Genomic DNA, 16062 nt, shown 5'->3' with positions numbered 1-16062 from the left:
TATATATTTTGACACTCAATATATCATAACTAATTTTGGTAAATTTTATGACTATGCATTTAATCTTAATTTAAATTCTATTTTAACAATGTTAAGATAATTTTATTAGAAAGTAAGATGAAGACACTGATTAACAATATGATTCGATATGTTCTTTTTAGAACATTCTGAAAACATCTATGTTATATTTTTATGAGTTTTTCCTCTGATTTTCCTGATTTTAAGCATCTTTTGCTCTTTTTTATAGCCATTCTGGCCAATGGGAACAGGAATTGCTCGGGGCTTTCTGGCAGCCACGGACACGGCCTGGATGGTTCGCAGCTGGGGTCAGGGCAACACCCCTTCAGAGGTTCTGGCTGAGAGGTCAGAGCAAAAATTGGATCCCAATGAAGTCAAGGCAGATTTATGAACAATCAGTCTTTGACACAGTAGGATTCTGTTCTAATATCCCCCTCCGTTTCTTCCCCATCTCAGAGAGAGTGTGTATCGGTTGCTTCCTCAGACAACACCAGAAAACATCAGTAAAAACTACAACCAGTACAGCGTGGATCCTGCTAGCCGCTATCCCAACATCAACATGCAACTCATCAGCGCTGCTCAGGTTAGAAACTTGCAGTTCTAATCGAGTCATAATCACTGATGATGATCATGATGTTGAAAATGTGTGTACAGGTGTGTCATCTCATAGACACAGGTGAGGGTCCGGTTTTAAGCCTTGATGCAGTAAGTTCTCCACACCCAAGACTCACACGGCAAGGTGTGTGTTACTTCATATATACCATCTTCCACTTCTACAGTCATACACAATCTAACATGCTGTCTGTGTGTGTAGAGTCAATGGCTCGCTACAGTAAGCTTCTGAGCTGGTGTCAGGAGCAGACGCATGGTTACATGAACGTATGTGTGACAGACTTCACAACTTCCTGGAGGAGCGGCCTGGCCTTGTGCGCTCTCATACACAGATTCAGACCTGACCTCATGTGAGTCCACACTCTTTACTCTGGGTATGAATGAGGGTTGTGTCATAGTGGTTAGCGATCTAGGCTGGTAACCTAGTTTATATCACAGGTTGGCCAAGCTGTGAGTTGCTATGTGCTATTGCTAACATTTTATTGGACTAAAATTTATATGACGTGACTGTGGCACCAATATTTTTGGTCTACTTCCCAGAAAGGACAGTTTTAAATACGTATATCTACAAAAACAATTATTTATGGGAGTGTCATAATAATAAATATTTCATTACAAGCATCAGTAGCTAAATATATCATAAAATGTGTAAATAAATAAATAAATATACATATTAAATGTTATTAAATGTATAAATAAAATATTTAATACATTTAATTATGGCATAATGTAGATAAATATTTTACCATTTATTTATTTATTCATTGACATGTTTAGTTATTTATTTCTTGACAGTATATAAATGAAATAAAAATTATGAAATGTGTAAATTAAAAGAAAATAAAAAAGTAATGTGTAAATAACATTTTCTATTAGACTAGAGGTTTTGGGAGTGTCATATTAATAAATCTTTTTTTAAAAGCATCAGTAAATAAATTGGCAAATGTGGCAATAAAAATGACATATTTCATGATTTATTCATTTATACATGACACGTCTAATTAATAAATAAATAGGTCAGTAAATAAAATCTATATTGTGAAATGTGCCAATAAATAAATGTAAATTACATTTTCAACTGAACTTTAATGATTGATTATTAACATTTTATAAAGTATTTATTTATAGACTTAACTGTTTATATTATTTTAAATTGTAATTGTATTAAATTATATTAAATTCTATATATTTATTAACACTTTTAATTAAATGTTTATATATTAATATGGAACTCCCAGTCCTCTGTAGGTACTGTTATATTGATGGGCTTATGCTTAAACCTGAAAAAAACTTTCATGAGGTTTTTAAGTGCTTTTATTCCTTCAAAAGGAAATTTAGTAACTAAAACGGTGGGCAGATTGTATTATTGCATGGAGGTTTTCTGAATGTGTGACTCTTTGTTTCTTGTAGTGATTTTGCGTCTCTGGAGGAGAGTGAGGCGGAGCTCAATTGTCAGCTGGGTTTGGACATGGCGGAGCTGGAATTTGGTATTTGTCCTATAATGACCGGCAAGGAGATGAGCGCACTGGAAGAGAGTGACTCTCTCTGCATGGTCATGTACCTCAGCCAACTTCACGAGCTCCTCAAAGACACAGCGCCAGCTAGTGGTCAGAATAAGGCATAATCTGTTATTTTACTTTCATTTGGGTAATATTTTTAACCTTCTTTGATCTTTATTCATATACACACTTTTTTTTCCTGAGCTCAGAAGAGAAAGCAGTTCCGTTCTCCAGCCCGAAGTCACCAATCTCACTGCTCAGCAAACTGGGACAGAGTCTGTCCCGCAAACGCAATCCCAAGGTTCACTCACACTCACAGTTACACAACTGCACTTTTTAGCAGCCGTTACCCACATGTTAAGATGTGCTACTTTTCATCTCTATCAGGATAAGAAAGAGAAGGAAGCAGATAGTGTTGGAAATGGAAAGAGGAGGAGAACAAGCCAGACTGGCCAGTCAGAAGAGGTGAGATGTTATTTATATATATATGTATATATAGTACTGTAGTATATATACTGTATTTTTTTTTCTAAATTTGTGTTGATTATCTGTGATATTTTCCTGATTTAGGACGATGTTCCTCATGATAGCAAAGAAAATAAGACTTCAGGAGTAACCCGTGGGTCAGAACCGAAGGTCGCTGAGGGTCACAGCAGGGTTCGGTCCATGACGACGCTACTGCTGGCTAAATTTGAGGAAAACTCACCATTAGCCTCAGCCAGTGCAACTCGCCGACAGGTGTGTGAATCCTTGTGTGATGCATGTGTGCTTTGCTACATGCATTAAGGTGTGTTTGCATGTGCAAGCATATATTTATTTTCAAGTTAAGTAACACAGTGTCCTGACAAGGTGCAACACAGGTTTTTTTTTCTTTTAAAATTTGCTTTCTTTACTCAAAAAACAAGCAGGAAATAGGATTTAATGGATTTAATGCTTCATTGCATCAATCAGACTTGATTAATAATGTCTTATAGTCACTCATATCCATATTTGATAGAAGATGGAGTATTTGGTTTTTGGTTGTTATAAAATGTCACACTACCTCTTTTAGTCATGAGATTTGTAATATTTTCCTAATATACAGTAGAGTGAATTAGCTCACCTTGCCCATCCATGAAAGCTGCTGATTCATCCAGTGCCTGCTGCACAAGCTTAGCATACACACTTTAACAGGAAGAAGTAGAACTGGCAAAGCCTCTATGCACAGTATATAAAGTGTTTTATTAGATTAAAAGCCATTCAGGTGATTGACAGTGACAACTGCGGCATTAGAAGACTGCACCAGGGATTTTTACTCTACAATGAATAACATTTTGATGTCCACCAACCCTACTTGAAATGAAATGTAATAACTCATCCTCATTTATTAATAACTCATCCTCATGTCATTCCAAACATGTCGTTCCAAACCTGTAAGACCTTCGTTCCTCTTCGGAACACAAATTAAGATATTTTTGATGAAATCCAGGAGCTTTCTGACCCTCCATAGACAGCAACAGAACTACCATGTTCAAGGCCCAGAAAGTTAGTAAGGACATTGTTTGAATAGTCCATGTGACATCAGTGGTTCAACCGTAATGTTATGAAGCTAAGAGAATACTTTTTGTACACAAAGAACACAAAAATAACGAATTATCAAATAATTTCTTCTCTTCCCTGTCAGTCTTCGACACGCGTTCACAAAAGTATCACTTAAACGTGTCAATCCCTTGCTGTCTATTTCTTCAAAAATATCTTAATTTATGTTCAGAAATTGAATAAATGAATGATGCATTTTATATAGTGCTTTATTGTGTATTGCGGTACACCCAAAGCGCTTTACAATCATATGGGGGATCGCTCCTCAACCACAACCAGTGTGTAGGATCCTCCAAGATGAATGAAGGTCTTACGGGTTTGGAAGGGCATGAGGGTGAGTAACTAATGACAGAAATTTCATTTTTGGGTGAACTAACCTTTTGAGAAAAAGCACACAACGCAGAAGGAGCTGATGTGTTTCCATTTCAAGGAATAGGTCAGAGTCCACTCTCTGGTGATTTAAAGCGAGAAGGTAAAAAGACACCTGTGCTGTAAGATAAAACGGGTCCAGTAATGTGCATTTTTGTACACAAATGGCTAATCTGGTTCTGATTTAAGCTTCTTTGGTCTCTGGGACTGTTGGCTTAGTATGAATAGGTTATGAAGAAGCTCTGTGTGTGAACTGGCCTAGGGCTCAACAGCCTATCAGTGACTGGAGGCCATGGGACATGTGATTTGAGGGTCTTAACTGAAGAATCTCAGATAGAGTGATTTATTATCTCTATCTTATCCTCTATGGTGCTTAGTGACTTTGCCTTTGACTGACAGGTTTATATTGATTTAATGATGGATGGATGGGATGGATGGATGATAGATAGATAGCAATAACTATAATTACATGGAGGAACAATATCACTGGAATCATTTTCAGAATGATTTTTTTTTTTGAACAATAAAACATTTACAATCCAATAAAAATACAATTAGATTTTGAAGCACTCAAGTGGCAGATGTCATAACTGAAGTGTGTGCTTATTATTGCCCATTGATGTGGGTGTTAATATAGCTATTATAGTAATTGTTTTTGTTGCCTTTCTCCATTTACTAAGACCAATCTGTCATTTCCACACCTTTATGCTTTCATGGATAATCATGCACCATTTCTTTGGATGGTTTTCATCTCAGAAGCATTTTGCATTTCTGCTTGTTTCCCATGCTCATCTTTTGATTTGTAGAGCTACATTCAGATGTATACGGGCGGAGTGAGCTCATTGGCTCAGCAGATAGCCAATCAGATTCAGAGTCAGCAGGATCAAGCTCCCAAGCTCCTTCACAAAAGGGAGTTGGTAAGAGTTCACATGTAGTGCCAGTGACAAATCTTCCATAACACTGTGAATCTTCTTGTGTCCCGTTTAGTGCCTGTATTACTGTGTGTATAACCCAGCTTTGACTTTTGTTTGACGTTATATTTACTAATTACTATGAGTGTGTGAATTCCTGCTCTAATCCAATTTCTCTAATAAGGCTCGGTGCTTTACAGCTTGGTTAGACTGTCATTCCATGAAAGTGCTTCTGTTTGTTTCTATGGCATGAGGTGAAATCTGAGCCTTTGTTTGAAGCTTTTCATTGTGTCATTTTAATATATTAATATTATTTTATATTTATTAAAATGTAAAATAAAATAAAAAGTAATATAAAAATAAAATAATTTGACAAATAAAATAATAACAATTATCACAAGTAATAATAATTATATAAAATTATTTAATGCACACTGTCACCCCAGTTCTTTCCTGACAGCTGTAGTTGTTCATGTTAAGCATCTTTATTTTGATTCTTGACCTTTGATCTCTCACCTGTAGGGTTCTCAAAAAGAGTTTCCTGTGAATATGGGCAGCAGTGATGTGTGTTATTTCTGCGGCCGTCGTGTTTATGTCATGGAAAGGCTGAGCGCGGAGGGAAAGTTCTTCCATAGGAGCTGCTTCCAGTGTGATCACTGCAGCACCACTTTACGCTTGTCCAACTACGCTTATGACCAGCTACATGGTGTGTGTATGATTAATCACTTCATACTTTCACTAATTTAATGATCATTATCAATACTTTGTGTTTTTAAGATTTTATGCTTAAATCAAAAACAATAGGTGTTTAGCTTTTAATGGATGTAGTCACAAGATGAGCGACACAGTGTGTGAAAATGGGCTGTTGTTCTGTGTTGTTGTGTTTTCGACCAAACAAACTGCTCTTTTGTTACCATTGCACAGTCATGAGGTCTGAAATGTGTGTGTGTTGGGACAGGGCTTTTATTGTTGTGCAATAATGACAGTGGGGCACACACACACACAAACTGAAGGCCCTCAGCAAAATCCCTTTTAAACATTTTTTAAAAATAGGAATCAAAACACCAAAGGTTCTAACTGATAGGGTCATATAGATCACATGATTCAAACACTTCAAGTTTAAAAAAAGAGGCGGCATTCAGGCCGACTTCAAGCAACAGTATAAAAAAGACATTTAGTCCCTGCATCAGCTACTTTTTTATTTTCCCGCTCTCTCACATCTTTTTTTCTTTTGGTTTGTACAGGGAAGTTTTACTGTAAGCACCACTTCAACTACAAAATGACCAGCGTGGCTCAGAGAAAGAGACCGTCCTCACCTGTGGCCCCTCGACCTACTCAGGTAACCTCATCAGATCACCGTTATACTTCTGTAAGATCCAGTTTTTAGCTATGTATAAAACTGAAAAATGTATGTTTTATAGCTTGCATGCATTATCAGTATAAAGACTATATACATCTGACAGATTTATGAATAAATTTATGTAAAAACAGGAAGATTTTTTTTTAAATAGTATAACCTACAGCACAGTTTTTGTTTATTTATTACATTTTTTAGTTTGTCATAAATATTTATATATATTTACATGTGTATATAACTCTTTTATTGGTTTATTCAGCATTCAAAGATTTGTATTTTATTTAAAATATTTTTAGATAATTTTGTTTATTTTTATTTAAATAAAAATGGAAAGGAAATCATAGAAAAGATGGAATATCAATTACTTTGATTAAAAAAGTATTTATTTACTTTTATTTATGGTAACACTTTATATTAAGGTGTCATTGTTCCACATGCTACATGTACTTACTATTATAATAACAATAAATTATGCATAATTACGTGCAAGTAACCCTAAGCCAAACCCTGATCCTAACCCTAACCATATAGTAAGTACATGTAGTTAATTAATATTACTCTGTACTCAAATGTATAATTAAACTTTAACAAGGATACCTTAAAATAAAGTGTAACTTTTATTTATGCATTTATTTATGCATTCATTAACGTGACTTGTCTGTGTTTCTGTCTCTCCAGGCTCCCCCTGCTCCGTCCTCGGCTTCTACATCTTTGTCCTCTCTAGGGTCAGTGGGCACAGCCACCCCACCAGAATCTTGGTCCTCCAGCGCCCACCCAGACATAGTATCCAGCCTCGCCAAGAGACTGTGTGGTACCCCAGAACGCATTGAGCTGGAGAACTACAAACCCTGCCCAAAACAACAGGACAGCCCACTACAGGAGGTCCCAGAGGAGACGCTTGCACAGCACAATCTCAGTGCTAGCCTGCAGGAGAAAAACACAGAGGAGCAGTCCAGGTATAAAACATGTTCCTCTTGCATTACTAATATTTACTGGCATGTTTTTCCTGGATAAATCTGTCTCTTTTTTGGCTTTCAGTAGCTCTGAGTCAGACCTAGAGGAGGAGGAGCTTGCTTGGAAGGAGGAGGAGGGGCCAAACATCAGGACCAATAGAGAGAGAGAGTTAGACCTGGGGGAGGAGCTAAAGGAGGAAGAGGGAGGAGAGAACCAGGAAAAACAAGAGGAGGAGGAGGAGGCCGAGGATGAGGAGGAGGAGGAGGAGGAAGAAGAAGGAGAAGTTTCAGAAGAAGAACAAGACGAGGGAAATTCTAGTGATGGTGGGTGTTTGTTCCTGTTAATTTTCTTTAGAAATGTCTCTGATAAAATGGGTAAAGTTTGATCTTGTCTGACTATGTTGTTTGTTTATTGAAGAAATCAAATCAAAGAAATCATCTTAAGATGAGGTGTTGTTCGATTTAATGCCTCTCAGTTTCTGTATTGTGTATGTTTGTGTGTATTTGTATGCGAGGTGAATGTTGTCATGCTTGTTTGTATGTTTATTGTTGTGCATTCACCACTGAATGTGTGTGTGTTTTGGGGTGTGTTGACGTGTATGTGTAGAGGGTGAATACTGCCCTTGGGAGAGGGAACGGCTCTCAGGGGTGTGGCTTGAGGAAGAGGAGGCGGGGTTTGTTAAAGGTAGCACTGCCCCTGACCATTGATGGCCTTCATTAGCCTTTTTTGCATTATTTTAACTTAAAAGATGTTGTTTGCAGGTTATTTCATTTGCAGGCTGTGCATGATTAATAGTGTGTTTTTATTGTTTTAATATTTTGCAGTTGGCTTTTTATATTTTATATTTTTGGGTTATGCTATAGAAATAAGTTGCAGTTGTTTTAGTTTGCCTGTTTTATATATTTTGTAGATTTTAAGTCACTAACTTAAACATTGTCCTAACCAGGTACGACATGACAAGTTTTCAAATAGCAATTTATTTGTTCACACTGAAAGCAATAATGCTGCACAATGTAAACAATAATTACTAATCCCAACATATTTGCTACATAGTGTAAGATTCTGAACCAGTAAGATTTCACTAAGGGACGAGGCTTTGTTGTTTGCCACAACAGAAACAATAAAAAGCAACTGTCAATTTAATGCACTATGCCTGGTTAGCACATACTTTTGATCACATTTGCAGTTTATGGAGTATAAATAAAGAAGTTAGCCTGCTTTATAGATCCTAGACAGTAAAAATTAATGCACAGCAAAAATTTACACAAAATGTAAAAAAAAAAAAAAGATGCACATGGTATAAGTAATTCTACACTAGAAATATAGTTTCTCATTAATATATATATATACAATATTAATGAGAATATAGATGATCATTAGAATTAATGAGACATATAGTTTCAGAATATGGATCTATCAAAAGTGAAAACCCTCCAAAACAATAAATTTGCTTTTCTATAGTTTATTTGTATCATGATTGAACCCTCTTTACAATCATATCTTTTTCAGGCTGCTTCATATTATTGCTTGTTTAAGAGCTACTGAAAGGCTGCACCGCTTCCCCCACAAAACTATTTTATTAAGAAGATTCTAGAACTCCTCTAGAATTCTTTCCCATTCTAATTTTTCCTTATCCTTGCATGCTTTCAATACCCAGAGTCTTATGAAGAATACAGTGACGACACAGATATAGACACCAGCTCAGTCAGAGAGTCCAAACCATGTGACCAACAGGAACAAGAAGAGTCCCTGCCCTCCTTGAAACCACCAGAATCAGGTCCCACACCCACACCTGAGCTGTCGACGAATCCAGAGAACCCACCTGTCAAGAGGTCAGAGGTCGTAGAAGAGTTCTGGCTGAAGAGTGCTGAGATCAGGAAGAGTTTAGGCCTGACTCCTCTGTCTAGAGAATGCGACCCCAAACATACAGCAGCCCAAACATCTAACATTAAAGAAAGCTTCTACACCTCAGTCGCCTACATAACGTCCTACAATACCAATTCTGCCAACCAAACGCCAAGAAACTGTGACTCCAGCACACAAACTCCATCTCAAAGTACATCCCCACCTGAACCATCTCACAATATGGACGGTGATGCAGGCGTCACATTAGAAGAGACGATAGGCCGCTCTTCTGTAATCCACAGACTAAGCATCACTGTAGAAGGTTGTGTGATGGGGGACAAGCAGGATTTGGACCTCAGTTCCACCTCATTTGGAAATGAAAGCATTTTAAATCCAGACACAGGTCTACCTACTCCTCCGTACAGCCCATCTAGTTCCCCTCTTGTCAGCAAGCAATGTCGTGCACTTCACCATTCTGAACCGATACTGGACCGAGAGGTTATGGTCTTCTCATCAACCTGCGCTACTCCTGTTCCACAGCGGGACGGTTTTAAACCCGAGCTCAATCAAGCTTGGAGTCTTCCTCCAGATGATATTGAGATCCTGTGCGGAGACGAGGCGGAAGGGGCTTCCAGACTGCCGGAAAGATCCGGTGTCACGGAGACTGTAGGCCAGACAGACAACCGTAGGCTGGAGCAAAGGAGGACACTTCCAGATCGGTTGGTTGCCCCACTGCTGGCAGGGGGACCAGAGGTCAGGCTTCGAAGGTCAGAGATGAAGCTGTGGGGGGCGGACAATGGTGTGGAGGAGAAGGAGAAAAAGCGCAACTTGTTGTTCTTGCCCCGTAAAAGCAGGAAGAGCATGAACACAGCGGCTGAGGCCCAGCGGGAGCCAGGAAAGCACAAGTCCCTCTGGAAGACTGTTTTCTCGGTTTATAAGAAGGACAAAAAGAGGAAGGAGGCTGCGATGGTGGCAGAAACTCTACCTGCCGCAACTAACACCGAGACCAAGCGGAAAGTGTCAGGAATCAACAGAACATCAGGTGAGCTGGATGAATGGATGCATGGATGGATCTAAAAATAAACTGTACCACATGAACATGACTTTAAGGGTGTTTCCACATTGCAGACCTATGTTTCCGGAAAAATCCAAGTTTCTCTGAAGACACAGACTTGTCCTGCCATGCTCTTCTAGAAAGATGTCCACTCAGAGCTCAGGTAATGTCAAACTCCTCTCCACTCTCTCTGATCCTTAAGGTCACATTTAATGTTAATCTGCATATTTTCAAGGGCAAAATGCAACCATTTCAATAGGAATCCATGCAATTGGAAATTTAGTAAAGGATATTTAGCTGCATGGTTTGAAAGTGACTTCTGTGTGAGCTGTGCTTCATATGTTGCCACATTATTGACAATAGACATATTCAACATTCTGCTAGCTTTAGAATTAAATGTGGCATTTTTGCTGTTGTGCCTTTAAAGAGATAGTTAACCCAAAAATGAAAATTATGTAATTAATTACTCACCCTCATGTTGATCCAAACACTTAAGACCTTTGTTCATCTTCCGAACACAAATTAAGATATTTCTGATGAAATCCGAGAGCTTTCTGGTTCCGTTTGCATCATGGTACTCTCGTGAATGGCAGCAGAGACTGACACTGAAGAGAAGAAATCGCTGAATAAAGTTATTTTTGTTTTCTTTACGCTCAGAAAGTATTCTCGTAGCTGATGTCACATGGACTATTTTAATGATGTCCTTACTACCTTTCTGGGCCTTGAATGTTTCAGTTGCGTTGCTGTCTACGCAGGGTCAGAAAGCTCTCGGATTTCATCAAAAATATCTTAATTTATGCTCCAAAGATAAACAGAGGTCTTACAGGTTTGGAACAACATGCCTTTGAGACTTGTATGTAACCAACCTTTTCACATGTGTGGCTTTGTATCAGAAGTCCAAGGATTTCAGAGTGAGTCATTTTTGCAGCTTTGTTCCAATAAATTGTTTTTTAACTAAAAGATGCCATGATTTCACAGTTCAATGAGCTCTTTCATTTTTCAAAAAAATCAAGGAAAGTTTGATTTCCCATGATATGACTCTTTGCCACTCATTTTCCTTTTGTATTGATTTTTGTCCTTTATGTTTTCTTATGGTCCTCTTTAGTCTTCAAATATTTTCAGTCTTACTGTATACAATAAGACTCATTGCTTAGCATTTATCCATGACTCCTTTCATGCTTTATAGCTGGACTAATGGAATCATTTAATGCTTCGTGAGTTTAATTATTGAACGGTGGAGGTAATTGAATGTCTTTTTCTGGCTGTGGTCTTAGCTGTGGGAAGAACTGTCTGATATCAAGTCAGACCTTCTGAAAGAAACAATATATGAGGAGGTACATGAACTGGATGAGGTATCGAATATGGCAATTAATTGTTTTTCAGATTTTTAGATTTTAGATTGTGAGAGCTGAATGTAGCACATAGACGTGTTTTGTAATGGAGTTTGTGCTGTGGTTTGCACTGTTTAGCTGTTGTACTCCAAATACAGAGTATATAGAACATAAATTAATTCAGTTTCTGCCTTTTCTCTCCTGAGTTGCTTTATGTGCCTCATGCATTGGCATTCAAGAGGGCGTATGCTGTTAAGGTAGCATCTTTTTATTTCAATTGTGTTGAGCCCCTTCCATCTTTAAACCCACTGGCTGAATCAGCAACACTCAGCATCTTGTTCCTCAATAGAAACACAGTGTTTTGCCAGAGCTGCCAACCAAGTCGGTCACCCCGATGTCGTCATGTCCGTCAGAGGTGGTAGGTGTTTGGGTGGTGTTTCCGGACCCTTCCAGCATAAGTTTCTGTACCACGCTGTTTCAGAGAGCAGAAACGGAAGAGGAACTCAACGCCAAGCTGACACGGCGAGTGCAGAGAGCAGCGCGCAGACAGGCCAAGCAGGAGGAGCTGCGGAGGCTGCACAGGGCTCAGGTGTGTGTGACGTGTTTTGAAGCGTTCTTGTTTATGTGCCTCTTAAACAATGCGTATTTATTTTTGTGCATGTCATCTCAGATAATCCAGCGTCAGTTGGAGCAGGTGGAGGTCAAGCAGAGGCAGCTGGAGGAGAAGGGTGTAGCTGTGGAGAAAGCACTCAGAGGCGAAGCAGGTACCTGTCAATCACCTGTCACCATCTTGTCAAGTGGATGAGCCTCAGAAATCACAGATTTATAGAAACTTTTAAACTGTTCATTATTTTGTCAATTTAAAATAAAAGTTGAATGAGATAAGTAACCTTGATTAAAAAAAAATAATATAAGTGTATTTTGTGTTTAAAGCTTAAACCACACAAATGTTTTTTTTTTTTTTTTTATAATTGTATTCATTTATTCAATTGCTTAATATTTTAGCCATTCTTGCAATATATATATATATATAATGTACTGTGAAATGTCATCATCCCACATGGCTTGTACCTATTATATGTTTGTTTACAAAGTCTTACATTCATCAAAACATACTGCATATATCATTTTTATTGTTAAATTCACTGCATTAGCATATTTTCATAAAACACAGGAACAGAGCAGTGCAGGGTGTTCTGTTTTCTTTGACTTTTAATGGTCAGAATCCTCATGATGTGTCCTTCCTTATGATATAGACTTCTGGGGAGACTCTAGTATATCTAACCTTTTGGATGTACATCTGGGTGGTATGTACAACACATCTGACTTAGCGCTCATGCTGATGGCACTAACAAACATGTTTACTGTCTATTTAGAGGTTCATAATGTGTTAACACAAATTAAACAGCTGTTCTAGAGGTGTAAAAACAGGCTTTCTGGCTTTTTTCGTGCTGTGGACCTTGTCCTGTTTGCTTGCTGTTAGCTGTGTGTCTGAATTTAATCTAGATGCTAGAGGTAGCATTAGTTAGTTTGTATTGTCTGGTGGCTGTGACAGTATGAGATGAAATTTCAATAACAGTACTGTTGGCAATACAAATATTAATTGTAGTCAGGGAAGATGGCTTTTTTTATAGAAGCTATTTTAACTTTTACTTTTGGCTAACCTCTCCGGTGGCCTACTTTCTGAGACAGCAGATTATCAGTCAGACCACTGCCTGGACTTAAACATCCAACTCGACCCATTTCAGCTTCGCACCTCACATTCTTCTATTATTCCCATCCTTGCTTGGTTGCGTTCCTGAATTCCTGAATCCCTGAATCCTTCCTCTCCCTCTTTTTTTCTGCCCATCTCTGTGGTCTTAGTCGAGCCCTTTCTAGGTTCCCCTCGTAGAAGGCCTGTCTATCTCTGTCCTTGCTGTTCCTCAGAAGGTAACACCTCCCCAGTCTCACACCTCTAGTGCAGGTTGTGTAATAGCACTTAATTCTAAAACCATTTACTGTTCTCTCCTGTCTTCTCTTCCTTCCTCTGCCCTGCTGTACGCAGCCAAAGCTAAAGGGACAGAACACGATCATTCAGTTTATGTCTGTACAGTCTTTTTTCTTTATGTAGTGCAAGAACCTCCCCTTCACCAGCTAAGTACGATATTCTCTCCTGTAATCTCAAATTTAGTTCTGTAACCTTTCGCAATGGAGTTGCATGGGCATGGCACGTTATTAATCTGCATTGCTGTCAGTACATCTAAAAAGTCGCATCCTGTCTTATTTGGGAATTGACACTGTGTATGTGTGCTGTTTGTTTTTGACTGCTTGCATGTTTTGATAAATTTATATACAATACTTTTCAAAAGTTTGGGGTCAGTTTGGGAAAGAAATTAACTTTTATTCAGGAAAGGATTTATTGAATTGATCAAAAGAGACAGTACAGACATTTGTAATGTTACAAAATTAAAACAATAAATGTTGTTCTTTTTAACCTTCTATTCATCAAAAAAATGTATCACAGTTTCCATAAAAATATGAAGCAGCACAACTGTTTTCAACATTGATAATAATAAGAAATGTTTCTTAAGCACCAAATCAGCGTATTAGAATGATTTCAGAAGACATTGAAAATCGGAGTCATGGCTGCTGAAAATTCAGCTTTGTATCACAGGAATAAATTACATTTTAAAATATATTCAAATAGAAAACATTTTTTTAACTTTAATAATATTTCACACTTTTAATGTATTTATTTATCAAATAAATGCAGTCTTGGTGAGCACAGGAGACTCAAGAGGTTCAAAAACATTAAAAAGGTCTTACTGAGCCCAAACTTTTGAACAGGAGTGTAGTTTATAAGCAGAGTCCAAAATTATATTTTTAAAGTGTTTTAAAAATTAATATTATTATAAATAAATAAAATACAAATATTCAATATATAAATGCAAAAAATCGATTTTTTTAATTTAAAGATTCTACTTATTCTTTATTTAATTTATATATATATATATATATATACACCTTTAATTTCACATGCTTCTCATTTCAAGCTATCATTCTTATAGTTACCATGTTATATTGAGGGACAAAAGCCAAAGCCAATTTTAATTGCATTTTAGCGCATAAAGTGTTTATTTGGACACTGCATATAAGCATATTCATGCACATGATAGCATGTCCATACAGTGTCCCATCCACCTCTTTTCTCTCTCACAGGAATGGGAAAGAAAGATGACCCTAGTTTAATGCACCAGTGGTTTAAGCTGGTGCAGGAGAAGAATGCTCTCGTGCGCTATGAATCTGAGCTCATGATATTGTGAGTATCAACGGTTTGAATGTTTAATAATAGTCTGAACTGTGTGGACTGATCTGGTATTGTGTGATTGCATCAGGTATTACATAAGTGTTCTGCTTCTCGGTTTGGTCTAGTATTGTTTGCTATGTGCTCATCTGTGTGGTTTGTCTTCAGTGCACGTGAACTGGAGCTGGAGGACAGGCAGAGTCGACTACAGCAAGAGTTGAGAGAGCGCATGGCGGTGGATGGTTAGTACATGCAGAGGATATTAATAGTTCAACTTCCCCTTAATGCTTTGTGGTTTTCTCTTGTAATGGTTCATCAATTAATAACAGCTTCACAGCACCTCTTTCTCTCTCTCAGACGATCTGAAGGGGGAGGATGAGCTGGCGGAGGAGAGGCGTATATTGAGCGAGATGCTGGATGTGGTGGAGCAGAGAGATGCGCTGGTGGCCTTGCTGGAGGAGCAGCGAGTGAGAGAAAAAGAGGAGGATGGTGACCTGGAGGCCGTCATGCTTTCTAAGGGCTTCAGCCTGCACTGGGACTGACTCGGACATGCACGAATCTCATCATACCGCTTGAAGGGCTCCTCTGTGTCTGTTTGCGCAACCAAAATACACAGCTGCTGTTTTCATCAGTCCGAACCGGCCCATCCACCTGCACTCTGGGCTGTTTGTGCAACTATATGGCTGTATAAATAATGAATCCCCGGATTCGGCAAGAGATTGCAAAATACAGGCCCTGATTAAGATGAATGGCAATGTCTTGCTGCCAAATAATGCTACTCTAAGACTGCTACGCTACTATGCAAAGGAATATCTTTTTGTTTGCTCTATTTGTTAATAAAGTTAAGGTACATCTGTAGTGTTATCCAGATCCACCGCGTTTAGGCTTAACAGAAATGAATATAGAATGGCATATATAACCACATTGTCAATTTACAGTAGAGATTGGAGCATGTTAACTTAGATATACAAAATAAGGCTTCTTAATGTTTTATTGGAATGATTTTGGGGTTTTTTGGACCTGATTTAGGGCAACAATTTCTGTTGTTTAACCTCTATAAGCTAACCTCACATACAGTTGTCCATTGTCAATATATTCACATTCATTTATTGGATGAAATTTCTTTTTTTTTAATTATCTTGCACAGAATTTGTTTCACATTTTGTTGTTGTTATATTTATTCTGTAAAACTTACTTGCATTAAACAACCTTTCTTTTGAGAAAAATGTGAGGACTATTTTTGACTACAAA

At 37.9% G+C, this 16062-nt stretch overlaps 1 protein-coding gene across 11 annotated transcripts; it reads left to right on the top strand.

Moving 5' to 3' along the window:
- The first annotated feature begins 237 nt into the window (after nucleotides 1–237).
- LOC109082941 (protein-methionine sulfoxide oxidase mical3b-like) lies at nucleotides 238–15770 on the top strand. Of its 11 annotated transcripts, none has more exons than XM_042721792.1 (24): nucleotides 238–363; nucleotides 475–601; nucleotides 673–757; nucleotides 833–980; nucleotides 2041–2237; nucleotides 2339–2430; nucleotides 2517–2594; nucleotides 2700–2867; nucleotides 4883–4993; nucleotides 5510–5693; nucleotides 6232–6326; nucleotides 7023–7300; nucleotides 7386–7621; nucleotides 7905–7982; nucleotides 8956–10185; nucleotides 10272–10360; nucleotides 12010–12117; nucleotides 12199–12292; nucleotides 12785–12835; nucleotides 13392–13457; nucleotides 13573–13665; nucleotides 14727–14826; nucleotides 14980–15053; nucleotides 15169–15770. In XM_042721792.1, the coding sequence occupies exons 1-24, from the start codon at nucleotides 260–262 to the stop codon at nucleotides 15351–15353; spliced, it is 4071 nt and encodes a 1356-aa protein (XP_042577726.1). In that variant the 5' UTR covers nucleotides 238–259; the 3' UTR covers nucleotides 15354–15770. The 11 variants fall into 11 exon arrangements, 10 of the variants coding, with proteins under 10 accessions (XP_042577726.1, XP_042577725.1, XP_042577729.1 ...); XM_042721791.1 differs by having other exon boundaries at nucleotides 7383–7621; XM_042721795.1 differs by lacking the exon at nucleotides 4883–4993 and having other exon boundaries at nucleotides 7383–7621.
- The last annotated feature ends 292 nt before the right edge of the window (nucleotides 15771–16062 follow it).

This window comes from Cyprinus carpio, chromosome B4 (assembly GCF_018340385.1).
Source record: "Cyprinus carpio isolate SPL01 chromosome B4, ASM1834038v1, whole genome shotgun sequence".
Taxonomy (NCBI): Eukaryota; Metazoa; Chordata; class Actinopteri; order Cypriniformes; family Cyprinidae; genus Cyprinus; species Cyprinus carpio.
The sequence above is the reverse complement of the archived record's forward strand: the minus strand, read 5'-3'. Positions and strand labels throughout refer to the sequence as shown.

Excerpts from the sequence above, each read along its gene's own strand:
- LOC109082941 (XM_042721791.1), top strand. The coding sequence starts at position 260 with ATGGGAACAGGAATTGCTCGGGGCTTTCTGGCAGCCACGGACACGGCC. Across the intron at positions 12,118-12,198 it reads GGAGGCTGCACAGGGCTCAG|ATAATCCAGCGTCAGTTGGA; the intron begins GTGTGTGTGACG and ends ATGTCATCTCAG. Across the intron at positions 12,293-12,784 it reads AGCACTCAGAGGCGAAGCAG|ACTTCTGGGGAGACTCTAGT; the intron begins GTACCTGTCAAT and ends CTTATGATATAG.